We start from the raw sequence: 14,610 nt of genomic DNA, 5'->3' as shown, positions 1-14,610 counted from the left end.
ATTCATAAACATCAACAGATGACAGAATAAAAGAAACAAAGATTTTTAAATATGGGAAGAATGGTGGATGTTAAATGTTACACAGTGTGTAAAGTGGCCACTTAAACCAGCCAATTACAGGTCATAAACCCTGTAGATGCCTTGACTTATACATTACCTTATCTTAAATGTTCTTCATCTCTGTTGTAGTTAATATTAACAGCTCCCCAGGGAGTTGAATCCAGACCTTGTTTACAAAAAATTGGAAAAACTCAAAATATTTCTAATCAATAAATGCGTTTTGAACAGAATATTGACATAAATTGAATGATTTTACCTGTTTTTTAGTTTTGCAGCTTGAAATAAAAAACTTAATTGGCCTGGGTGTAGAGTGTAGAGGTATATGTTCCTAACTTCCTTCCATATCCGCTTCTTCCCTGCCTCTAAAAATGGCGCAGTGGGTTACTTATTTAAAAAAAGAAAAATAAAACCCAACTTTGATAAATAAATTTACGGTACCGTAAATAATTTTATGATCCATCTGAAATAGGCCAATAGCTCACAATGATACCTTTGTTTAGTTTTACCATTCGATTTTTTATATTTGTGAAAATCTAGAGTAGACGCATATGGCATTCCATCCTTGAGGCCTACCACAACGAGAAAATGTCGTGATTAGTAGAACATATTAATAAAATACACGATATAGGTTGCTTAAGCCATTTTTTAAAATGCAAAAACTTAACAATGATCACATTTTTCTTTTTTAAAATGTATCTGGCGCCTGGCTACTAAACAAGAACAATATCATATTTGTTAAGTGAATCGGCATTCACTTCGTAACACTTCATTATAAATTATTATCATTAGTGTTACACAATTTTAATTATTTTACAAGAACACTACTATAGTTTCGAGAGAGCACTCCTCCAATCGATGGATGATATAAAACTAATATAGTAAACACAGAAAATTGTTCACGATGTCATAGAATTTAAACAAAAAATAAACTTTTGCACCAAGTTAAAAACAGAGGCAGTAATATGAATAATCTAGAAATAATACAAATTCACAAAAATTTGAATTCTGAGAACAATTTAATTAATAATCACACATTTAATCACCCCTCGCCTTAATGAACAATGTTTCCTTTGCGACCTCCCTCACTCCACTTACCTACAATCTTAGGGTTTATTATTGTAACTTCTACTTATGTGCTAAATTTTAAGAAATAAATTCTACTTAACGTTCTTTCCCTCATTGGTCATGTTTTCATATCTTTACTTTAGATAACTATCCATATATATGCTAACACCTTAGACAAGTGGAATAAACCCCCCTGCTTTAAGCTTCACTGATTAATTCGTTTATTTTTTGTTTAAATTCTAAGACATCGTGAACAATATTCTGTATTTACTGTATTAGTTTTATATTACCCATCGATAGGAGTGCTCTCCCGAAACTGTAGAAGTGTTATTTTAAAATAATAAAAATTGTGTATACTATCAACAAAGTTTTATTTTCATAATAATTTAAAATATGATATATTTGTTTGAAGCATCAGCGCAGACATAAGACAAAATAAATAGCCTATTTGACATGCGAACCATTTTACACTAAAAACACACAAGCAAATCGTTCAACTGATCGTTTTTACTATTTCAAAAATAATCGTGACTTGCTCTTTTAAAAAATAGACTTGTAGATATAATTTATATTATTCATAAATAAGTTAATATGTTTGACAGAATGGGATCGTAATACGATATTTCGATATCAAAAGGTAGTTGTGAAAGGCAAGATGAGAAAGAAGATGAATTTATCAGTTTTATTCAAAAGGATTATACGCATGTTCAAATTTAGTTTTTTGTGTCAAGCGCAGGTGTAAAAAAAAATGCGCTATCGTCAACACGATCTAGTTTGGGTTTGTTGAATAGTTATTTATTTTTAGCCAGGGTAAATTGGGCTTCGCTAAGAATATGGTATTTCCGCAAATTTATCCAATTTCTCAAATTTCGAATAACCGATAATAATAACTGGTTGCAAATTATGTGGGTATGCATTGCCTAAGTATTATCGTAACTTCTACATCTGCTGTATCTACAACCACTGTTCACTTTAAACCTTAGTATCCCTTGATCACCCACCACAATAAGACCTCGTGTCGTTAATCACTCGTTTATTTTGTTAAACGTGTGCCGCATCATAGATTTTGTTTCCACCAACCATCAGTGTTCAGCTCCAGATCGGGAGCCTGTCCTAGTGTTGATGCTGCTCGCAAGTGACCAGTCGGACCATAGCAATTCCATCAAGAACGAACCAGGTTAGTGGCCTCCATTCCTAATCCATTTTTTTATTTTTTAGGGTTGTGACCGATTGACACTGCATACCGCATATCAAAAATATAAGCTTATTTCATTTAATCTAAAATACAGTCTATTTCGCTAAATAATATTAAAGAAGCCCTGGGGCTTGCCTCCGCTTTTTCTCGCCTCGCACTGGTGTGGGAATTCATTTTCCCAGCAATAATAATCATTCATCATTATTCCCTTTCCGCACGTACTAGTGCATAGTGCACAGCATACATACGTACACTAATCGCAGCGTTGATTTTGATTTAAAAAAAATACATGAAGGTAATATGATCAGTCTTACGCTTTAGGTACCAGTCCAGGGACTATGAAATATTCAAGTCAAAAACACCCTTTTAAATAAATATTTCATGTCAACCATGTCGGGAATCGAACCCGAGACCTCTTGTATGATCAACAAACGCGCTGACCATTACACCACGAAGCCGTCAACAATAATACCCCATTAAAAAATCAAAGGCAGACGTAGGACAGTCAAAATTACTACACAATGAATTTTAAAACTATATTTTTTTTAATACCTTACTACTTGAAAAATCACACTAGAGATAAATTTAAAATCAACTTGAAAAAGCAAATTACGACTAAACTAAAAAGACGAGACAACACGGCTAGACCTAGTAATATTTCTTATATAACTGCGACAGATTTTTAGGATAAAAAAAAATAATAAAAAAAAAAAAATTTTTAATATGTTAAATATAAAGAGAGGTTTTAAACGATTTTAATGATATAACTATCAATGCAAAAAAAGCTAGTTCAGAAAACATCTGGCAGTTGATGTTACACGTTATGCCCGCCGAAGCGCGTCTAACAAACATTGCGTACAAGTATATTACGGTAATGAAATACGTGCCGTTTGTCATATAGTGCGCGACACGTCCCGTTTTCAGTTACCAATTCAAAATGAATGTATTTCAAACCATTGTAGAACTTTAATTTATCCAACGTCACATGGAAAAAATGTAATACATTTAGAATCGTACTTTTTTGCATATTTAAAAAATACAATTTTTTCCTTTATTTCATTTGTCAGTACAGAAACTGGGCGTTGTTAACAAGTGAATTTTAAAATTTATTTGATCAAAAATATGTCATTACATACATTTGTTTTATCAATGAATTTTTTGAAAGTATTTAGTGATTTCTTCCGATAATTATTGTGTTTTTTTATCACGCAAGAGGTCTCGGGTACGATTCCCAACATGTTGTCATCCTTTCAATACGTCTATAGTTGTTTTGAATGGCTATTAATACAAAGTTACAAAAGTGGTGTTGAAAAAAACGCATTCTTTAAAAAATCACGAGGATCTGTAAGTCTTGGTAACAAAGGTCTACGATTTATGCAAGAGGAGCGATTCGCTGGTGAATATTGATAAATCGAATGTTATGGTTTTTGCCGATGGTACGTGTGGTGTAGGTACGATGGGTGCACAAATGTCGATATTTGCGCATTATATAAGACTGAGACGAGTATTATCGACAACATCTGCGTTGGTTTGGACTCAGAGAGCGAATGGACGACGAAAGAACGGCTAGAAAGATTTGCTATATTAATGTCGATATATTCAAAAACGGAGGAAGACCGAGAATGATATGGCATCACTAAATCAAACAAATACTAAGACGGGCATGTCGAAATTGGAATACTAGGCCCGCGCCCATGAGAAAATGTATAAATGTAGAGGAAGCGAGATATGTATGCTAAGACAGAGTGAAAACTGCACGATTGTTTATTTGTTTGTTTAAAATGTTTAATTTTCAAATAAATGTATTTTTCTCTCCACCTTTGAATAAAATCAATGTTTATTATAACAAATTAAAAAGTTAAATAATAGTGTCTCATTGGTTTGTACTAGTCTGATTATGTAATAATTGAGTTCTGATGTAACTTTATAAAAGAAAAATTAAATGATATTACAAAATTAGAGGTTTGTTTACAAATTTACAAAAAGTAACTATTAAAAATTTTCTATACCTTTCAGTCAAAGTTGTAAACAAGAAATATAATACATTTATCCGGATAATAAGTGTCATTTAATTGAAATAACTTGTATAGATGATTATGTTTTATTGTGTTTGTTCCGGGACACATAATAAGCGATCTATTTCACTTCCTACGTAATTTTAAAATACCTTTAAATGTATTGTATTATTGCAAAATGATTTGATTAACTGTTCCGGCCGTTCAATGTGAAATTTTAGCAAGTAATTTATGATCGTGCCTCAATCTCTATAGTATCTGGGATTATTTCTATGGCAGCTGATTCAAGGAAATATACTGTTATGAGATCTGAGAGCCAAGTTCTACACCAGTTCATTTTGTATCGTTCCGGAGTGAGCAGATTCTGTACCTTTTGCTTACTCAATTCACCCGTGAGATGGTTTTCCTTAAGGATATTTAAGAATTCAACAAATTGACGTGAAAAGTGAATCTTATCCATGTTGCTCGGCATATAAAAAGTTAGTGTTTTGATTATATATAAAAACATCAAGTCAACTTACGTCTTTGTTAATTAAACTTAATTACAAATAAAAAAAATCCAAGATGGTTTCATAAATAGGGGTTTGACACATGTCTTTTATATGATTTTTATTGTTGAATATAATTTGCTATCTAGGATTTAAAATAAGTCGTAAAACAATTATTTATATTAGGCAAGCAATAATGCATAACATTTGTTTTTTCCATGCACCTAATTTAAAAGTGATAACTTATCTCAGTCGTTGACAGATCATAAGCTCTTTAAATACCCAGACTTATATATTCTCAACAGGAACAAATATACAATTTCATAAGCAAGTGTTTAGTTGATTTTCTAAATAATATTGTTAAAAATATTTTTTCAGATAATAAAAAAAGGATAGATTTTTTTTTACTCTTCCAGTGTCCTATTTTGTTTCCGAGTACAATTAAAACAAACAATATTGATTTTTATATATTACAACAGTGATGGGGAACATTTTATTGATGTAAATTAAATAAATAAGTTTAACCATTTTTATGAGCGTCATTGGCTGGTTAAGTGGTCAGTTTACATACGGTGTAACATTCACTATTCTAACTATGTTTGAACATGCATATTTTTTCAATTCATCCATCTTTTGATCATTGCAAAGTTAAAGCGCTGAAACCTTTATTGATGCAGGTGACATACTGGCCGAATTATTTCACCTAAATGCTAGGCAACGAGTTGAACGCCTAAAAATATTTTCCAATTTTTATACTTAACCAGCTGGTTTTATCAACAGTATTTTAAGTATATCTAATTTTTAAGACCAGAACTAGATTCAACTCCTTTGGGGGTAATTAATATTAATATATTATAACGGAGATGAAGAACATTTCATAGAAGATCGACAAGACAGGTAAGGACAGGCCATAAGCCCTGTAAATTCATAGACTTCTATTTTCCCTTCTAAAATATGTTATTTATCTCTGTTGTAATATATTTATACTTACAACTTCCTCCCAATGGGGTTGAATCCAGTTCTTGTAAACAAAAAGGATTGACTCAAATTATTGTTGAAAATGTTGATTTTATTATTTTAAAATTAAAATTTTTATTTAATATTTTATTTTATTTATTAACATACATGTAGTTTACAACACAGTATATGAGACATAAATCCTAACTCCGTGGGAATAAAATAATTTAGATATATTAAATAATTTTTGAAAAAAAATAAATTAATTTGATTTTTAAATCGCAAGGTCACGTGATTTGCAATTTGGCCAGATACTAAATTTAATTTGGAAAATTTGGTGTGAGCGTGTAAATCAATTGATCACAACGCTAATTAAATTAGTTAAATGCTAGAATAATGATTTTGATTTTATAAGTGTTTCCACTGAATTTAAATGTTCCGTTTTGTAAATGTTTACCGGTTTTCTGTTATGAATGATTGTCTGACTTTCTTTTGCATTTAAATAGTTTTAGGTAAATTAAAAGGATTTAGGAAAAAATGCATTTTTGTGATGAGCATTTTAAAATAATTTTTTGAAATATTTTACAGGCAAGAAATGTCTTTGTTGACAAAACCAATAAAGGTATTGAGATTTTTTATGTAAGACGTTTATGTGACGAATAGATAATTGTTAAATAAAAACAATCTTGTTATTTTCGTAAAAGAGATGCTAGTGTTGACTTAAGGAATTTTATTTGAAACATTGCTACAAAAACAATCTCCTCTCTCGATTTTTTTTTGTTGATAAAGCAGTTTTAGCATTTATCCCTAGATATAATCCCTTGCTCACTGATGATACAAATTTGTGCAGATGTAAAGTATAAAAAATATAAGTATAATAAATTAAAAAAATATATTTAAAAAAAAATAATCTCTTATATGAGATTGTATTTGATGAAACTTATCACTGTCGGTATATTTTAATTTTTTTTTTGGTTTCAGCAATTTTGAAGTAATTGGTTTAAAAAAAATACTTCTAGGGATCAGTTTTGCGTAGAGCTGTCACCCACTTGTCCGTGTAAAATTACTACTTCTTAACAAACCTCAATAGTATAATTATGATATAACTAATTTTTTAATATTTTTTTTTCATTTTTATGATGCGAGTTTTTCATATTTTTTTTAATATATCGCATAACATCCCTTTTTATCGCAATTCCTCGAGAGAATAATGATTTTTTTTAAATGGATAAAAAAACAACATAACCGTTCTGAAGCTACATATAAATAAGATAATTCAAAAAGAAAATGTTCACAAACTGTATCAAATATAATTTGTCCAAGGACAAATGGGTTAAGTAATTATACAAGAGGTAAAATTACATGTACTTTACTATCTTTTGACTTGAATTAATAGAAATAAGTATTTTAATATATTTATTATGAGTTTTTAAGTTTTTTAGCAAATCTAAGTGGCATACAAAGTTTTACTGTCACTGGACTATCACCCGAAGCATAAGACTGATCACTTTATCACCTTGTTACAGATTATCAAGGTACCTACGCTGCATTTCGATTAACAATGTAGTGCTCTATGCACCATTGGATGCGGACTGGGATTCGTTAAATAGTCCTTCATTTAATAACAAAAAAAAATGTACATACTGCATGAAAAAATAAAATACAAAATTGATCCTTCCATTCGTTATGCGTTTAATAGTCCTGCTCTCTAGGATAATTTGTTTTAAAGACTGTTCAGTGTTAAAAATTAGTATATTCTTTTAATTACGATATTTAATTGGCTAGTGTACTTACTTACTTTAAATAAACTATGTATGTTTGAATATCCACAATTCTTTCATTTCAACTATGCGCGTGTGGTTATTTAAGCTACACTGATTTGGTTTTACACTCTCCAACTTATACAGCATGAAATCGATTAATAGTCATTTTTTGTGCTGTCCGTATATTTACAGTTATTACCACACTTTGTCGGCGTTTTGGATCGCATTTCAATGATCAATATCAGGGCTGATGTCGAATCCGTTATGGATTTGATTTAAGTGTTGTTACTCGTTAAATTGCTGTAATTTGATTTCGTAGTAGCATTATTGTATTGATATAACTTATAACCGGTGACAGCTGATCTTAGTCATATTTTGTTGAACTTTTGACCTTTCACACAGCGAAAAAGGCGCTTGCTTACACATTTCTGTTTCTATTTCAGACTAAAAGTTTGAATTTTTACGATACTTTCATTCGAATGGAAAACATTTAATTAGGAACGCATTTTAGTAATTTACTAAAATATTTTATGAATATGTATAAAAAAAAAATATTTCATCTTCTTCAATTGAGTTTACTTTTTGCAGATTTGTTACCATGAGCTTTTACTACGTTAAGATTTTTAGATTATCTAAAAAGATTTTCATATATTTTTTCATATTTATTATATTACCACCTGATTTTGGAATCTGCTTCTCAAGAAAAGTAAGTACAATATACAAATGCATGTTATATTTTTTTCTAAAAATACTTGAATCCTGATTGAAAAATATTTAAAAAAATTAATGAGGATAAAAAGCAAAATTTCGTACTGAAAAAAGGATTTTTTTCTCAACAATTATTGATTTTTTACAAATAAATATATATATCATACATAAAGAAACTAAAATTTATTTTTAATTCTGTAAGTTGTCGGCCTCGTGGTGAATCGGTTAACGCGTTTGCCTACCATGCAAGAGGTCTAGGGTTCGATTCCCGATATGGTTGACATTAAAATATTTATTTAAAAAACATTTTTTTGTGCTAGAATATTTCAAAGTTCCTTGACTGGCACCTGAAGCGTAAAACTGATCATCCTATCTTCATGTAAAGAAAATGATTAAGATACGCTGCGATGGGTGTACCAATGCAGTACTCTATGCACCATTCAGTTCGGAAACGGAATGATGATGATGATAATGAATATGTTAAAACTTCTTTTTATTTTAATACATATGTTTCCCAGATTTACGAGATTAACGAGCTAGAAATTTAATGTGTTAAGACAGATTTTTTTAACTACACAAATTCCCGAAGAAAATTAAACATTTTTAATATTACAAACAAATGATTAATTAAGATGATTTCGTATAATATTCTTCCTATAAAAGACATATTCATTGAGTGGATTGTTTTTGTAAATTTTTTTAGAATAAGTAATTCTAATATCGTGTTTTTTTTACTAAGGAAAAGCGGCAAATATACAGAGAGCAGGTTCTACCATCAAAGGGAGGAAAAATTCCTGATTCTGCCTTTAGGTCAGATAGAATTAACCTCAATCGGCTTAATAAGGATGGTTACTCATTTCCTGATGGGATAATGATTCAGCATAGAAGGCAAGTTTTAAATGTTATCTTATCTAAATATATTTAAAAAATATTGTTTTGAATTTTTACAGTAACAATAAATTGGAATTATGTAAATGTACATGTACAATTTTCGGGTTAGAAAGGTTCTCATAAAGGTAACTCTAGGGGATTTGTAGCTATTTTTCAGACCCGCACATTGCAAAGCAATGATTCAGTCATTATATATGCAAAATAACTTTCTAAACTTTATTGAATACCCAAAGATTTGCGTTCTTAAAATTTATATTTACTGTTTTCTATGTTCCAGCCATTGTCAGGTTGTCCCAAACACCAACGTACTCTCTTTGTAGTCAGGTTCGCTTACTTGAGTTTCATCAGAATACTTGCATATATATAAATATGACATAAAGTAAAATCCCCCGATTTTGAAATATTACAACTTTTACGAATTTTGTAAAAATTTCCATATTTTATTATTAGGAGGAGATTATTCACATACATATTCTGGAAAGTCGCGAGCTGGCACATTAGTCCTCCAAAGGAATAGTTTGGTTTATGGGACAACCCGTATTGTAAATTTGCTGCCATTATTAATCCCTTACTTTCCCGACTGTAAAGGTGGAAGGATATTTTAGTTTATAAGCTTTCTAGCGCACTAAGAGAAACGTGTTCGATCGGAGAAACTACAAAGAAAACATTAGCCCATTTTTTGAACCTAGGTATATTTCAGTTTAGATATATTGTATAATATTCATTCGGTGATAACTGTTACTAAGCGCAGGCGACACGGTTGGCTGGGTCATATACTGCGGATGACTCCTGAGGGCCTCGACCACGCTTGCCTACATTACAAGGCATCTGCTTCTCAACGTCGCGGACGTCCATTGTTGAATGTTTGCCGGCAGTTCATGTTAGAACTACGAGACGCGAACCTAACTTTGGAGGATGCACGAAAGCTGGCAGCTGACGGCGCTGCTCAGAGGCAATTTGTGGACACTATATGATTCAACTACACGCTTCAGCATGGGCGAAATTTATCAGATTTGATATTTCTATATTACATCATTAACAACAAAATTGACTGTCTTGATTTATTTTCCCTAATATATTTATATATACCGTTACGCCGTACAAGGCATTCTTAGGCTGGAGCGTTCTTAACAATTTTAACAATTTTACATCGATCGATAAGGTGGTTGATTGGTTTCCTCATTAAGGTTTTTAAAAAAAAAAACAGATATTTTTTTTATAATCATTGATCAATAAGTCTACTTATATTCCCTACACACTCTCGCATACATACACTATTAACACACTCATACACATATACACACACCCTCACATACCCTTAATATATTTACTCACCATAACTAACATGTACAATAATAAAACGGATACACTTAATAAGAGTACGCATTGTTTTTTTTATTTTTATTTTATTGTGACAGTTATTACTATAATTATTGATATACATAAAAAAAAACTTATCACTACTACGAGACTTCATTAATAATCTAGTAAAATTATATTTGATTGCATAAATTGCATCTATCTTAAATTAAATTTTATAAAAATTAATCTTATTTAAATTCTAATAAACTGCTTTAATAACATATAATGAAAACTAAATTTTGGTCTACATACAATTCCTTTTCTGACTATTGGTGTTCACATATAATTGGTGAAAGTTGTTAAGTGATATTAATTTTTTATTTTATAAATTGTATTTATATTGTGATATCTTTTACTGTTTGTGAACTGAAAAAAAAAAAACAAGGCAGCGATCATAGAATGATAAAAACTATATTATATCATATTGTAATTTTTTGTATTTCTTTTTCAGGAATTTTCGGCATCCTTACCCCTATCAAATCCAGCCTGAAACATTAAAAGTGTTCTTAACAGACGATGGAAGATTCGTGTCAGTTTATGGAAAATACATCACTAATAAGCCTGATAGTATAGACACTACGTACACTATTAGGTGAGTTCATTATGTTAACCCCTTACTTTTTTACCAAGTTTCAACTATCGCTGTTTTAATGCTACTATAAACTACAAAAATATATTTGTTGCCAATAACTTTTCAAATTGTAAAATTTCAATATAAAAAGTCAAGTTTAAAACATTAGAAGCTAAAAAATGTTCTTAATTTTAAATAATAAACTATAATATTTTATCATAATATTTGAGTTTGTCCAAATGTTCGTAGACAAAAGACCGGATTTCAAAAGATGACAAATATTGTAATGAAACCAACCGGTCCAAGAAGAAGTTGAAAGATTATTTTCAGGCGTTGCCTAGTATGTGAAATGATTCAGTCAGATGAATCTCTTCACAAGAATAAAGGTTTCAGCTCTTTAACTTCACTTAAATCAACAAATGGAAGAATTGAAGAAATATGGATATTCAAACATGGGCAAAATGGTGAATGTTACACAGTTCGTAAAATGGCCACTTAAACTAGCCAATGACAGCTCATAAGCCCTGTAAATGCCTTGACTTCCATATTCCCTTATTTAAGGTATTCCCCATTCCTGTTGTAATTTGTTTATCATTGTAATTTATTTCAATTTTATATTTGAAGCACTAACTTTGTGGTTATTCATTAAAATAAAATAAATAAAGCAACTAATTGCAACAAAAAGGGAAAACATGTTTAAATATGAATAACTCCCCAGGGAGGAAATCAAGCCAGTTTGCAAGCATTTGGACATACTCAAACATTGTTAAATATAATAATTTTATTTTAAACCACTAATTTTTAAATATTTTTTTTCCTAACCTAAGCCTAGACGAAGAAGCTTCTTTGCTTTAAAACCGGTCGGTAAAAAAATACTGGTTAAAAACAATGATCTTTAATTTATTTTGTTAAAATATTTAAATTATGGTATTTTTTTAACTTACTTTGTACAATTTGTGGAAACCTATTATTGGTTCTGAATTTATACAATTTATCTTATGTTTACTATAAATATGTACGTGGAACTGTTGGTTTCCTAAATAAAATAAAAGCAAATATATTCGTTCTTATAATATTTTCACAATTTTCAATAAATTGAAAAAAAACTCTTTGTAAGAAAATAAGAATTCACACGTTATTAAAACGAAGAAGCATATGTATAAATTTATTGAATTAAAAACTTTAGAGATATTTTTTTTCTTAACATTTGCATTTACGATGATATTTTTACATGTATCGAATTTCAATCATTTTATTAATTTTCGAAATTATATTATTTATACGCGAATTTAAATAATTTTAAAAACCGATTAATTTTATTGTCGTCTATACCTATAGTTAACAAAATAATGACTTCATTGATCGTACAATTTTATTGGTTTTACTACGCATAGGACGAAAAAACGGAATAAATAGATAAAAAACGATTGTCAAAATTTGATAACCGATGACTGGAAAAAATGCAAAATAATGCGTAATCTTATGAATACTTTTTGCATTGATAATAAACATTGCTTACACATATGGCATAGTAAGATTTTTTTTACATATTTTTTTTTAAAAAGTGTGGTACATACTTTTAAAACATTCTGTGTCAAGTTGTCACTTACCAGTTTCGCAACACTAACCTGTTACTTTATCAATATGAATTTAACGATATGTAAAAAATATGTTTAAAAGTTCAAGTTTTAGATTATGTATGTCACTGAGTTTTTTCATTGGTATGCTGAAATTTCACGTGGTTTTTGTCTTTCTTTGTGCTCGTATTATTACTTAATATTTTGCTTCTTAACTGGTAAGCCAAAAAAAATGTGTAAAAGTAGGCGGAAAAGTTAATCCGTTTTGTATACACTATTGTTTTTCCCACCTACAACTAGAGCCATATTTAAAGATGCTATTTTGTTGTTCAACAACAAAATAGCATCGTCATTGCTCTAAATTACACAAAAGTGTAAATCACGTTTCAGCAGAGAATAATCCATTATGTCAACCTATTTTTTTGCATCTGTGTAGGCTGTTTGGCCCAATTATAATGGTTAATTCGTGGCGGTACAGAGTACGTAATTGGGCTTAAAGACAATCACATTTAATTGACGTGTTCTCATCATGATCCAACCAAAAATTCATGCTTTTTGTCATCCATAATGCTATCTAGTAAAGCTTATTTATTCTTCAATATTAAAAATGTCCCTTTTAAAGCACCGGATATAATACACTTAGGTCAACGTTTTTTCAAATCCTCGAAACATTTTTGGCCACGAGGCGTCAGCTGCTCTTTACTTTGAAATAATCATGAAAATCCACCGATGACACAAAAACGCATTTTACTAGTATATTAGACTAAAACTAACAATCTTCAGAAAAGGCAAAAAAATCACAAATTTACTATAAACCTTCCTACCAACCTAGGTTCAAAAAGATTCTTCAAATTACGGATTAAATTTCGAAATGCAAATTGTAAATGAAGACATCGATATATTTATAATATAAAAACGTCGATTTTGTTATCCATAGTTAATTATAAAATAAGAAAGTACTTTTTTTTCAGAATATTGAAAATAACATTTATCCACATTTTTTTCTCAAATAATGTTTTTTTTCATTTCTGTAATAGTATCTTGTCAAACTTACATAAACGTTAAACATAATGTTTTATAACTTAGTACCAACGTTTTAAAAACGTCAACGCATTTTTTTTCCACACGTTTCACCGTCCAATATATTTACATTTTAGCTAGTTAGTAAAAACCTGTATTAATCTAACGTTTGCTGTAATTTTTTATTGGGTTGTATTAAAAAACGTATCTGTTTGAAATAAATGACAACGAAAATTGAGACCATGAAAATCGTTCTCAATATTGCCACAGTCGAGATAAAACACAACATAACTGTTACCAAAATGGCGACATACACAAGTTTAAATCTAGATAGTTACAAATTACCTAAAATTTCAGTAAAAATTCCAATATAAACAAGACACCTTACTACAAAGTACAATACCAGTAACGAATCTACAATCTGACTAAAAATATATGATGAAACACGTATTTTATAAAATAAAACATGATACATTTTCTTTTAAATCGCGTTTACTGTCAAAAGTTGTCAGCCTCGTGGAGTAGTGGTCAGCGCGCATGCCTACCATGCGAGAGGTCTCGGGTTCGATTACCGACATGGTGGATACGAAATATTGATTTAAAAGGGTGTTTTCACACAAGAATATTTCATATTCCCTGAAATGGTATATGATGCGTAAGACTGATCATCTTACCTTTATGTCACAAAAATGTTGAAGATACGCTGCGATCCGTGTACTAATGCAAATCTTATGCACCATTAGGTGCGGAAAGGGAATGATGATGATGATGAATTGTCAAAAAATGCATTAAAATACAATATTAACATATAAATATTGTAATTAATCAAATATATTACGTATTTATTAAAACTATGTATTTTTTTTTTATAAAGGAGTTGTCTTTTTTTTGCCTTGCTTATTATGTACAATATATTGTTATATTTAATTTAAAACAAT

General features: G+C 29.8%; 1 protein-coding gene across 1 annotated transcript in view; it reads left to right on the top strand.

The window, feature by feature from the left end:
* The first annotated feature begins 4,665 nt into the window (after nt 1–4,665).
* LOC148278418 (uncharacterized) overlaps nt 4,666–14,610 on the top strand; it is a 35,105-nt gene continuing 25,160 nt past the window's right edge. Inside the window, exons 1-4 of the mRNA XM_088231430.1 lie at nt 4,666–4,814; nt 8,132–8,249; nt 8,991–9,139; nt 10,956–11,096. Of these exons, the coding sequence (XP_088087556.1) occupies nt 8,142–8,249; nt 8,991–9,139; nt 10,956–11,096 (398 nt within the window). The 5' untranslated portion in view covers nt 4,666–4,814; nt 8,132–8,141. The remainder of the gene's footprint in view (nt 4,815–8,131; nt 8,250–8,990; nt 9,140–10,955; nt 11,097–14,610) is intronic.

This window comes from Micrasema longulum, unplaced genomic scaffold (assembly GCF_059751315.1).
Source record: "Micrasema longulum isolate JH-2025_06_02 unplaced genomic scaffold, ASM5975131v1 h1tg000883l, whole genome shotgun sequence".
NCBI lineage: Eukaryota > Metazoa > Arthropoda > Insecta > Trichoptera > Brachycentridae > Micrasema > Micrasema longulum.
Note: the sequence above shows the minus strand (reverse complement) of the source record. Positions and strands in the feature narration are given on the sequence as shown.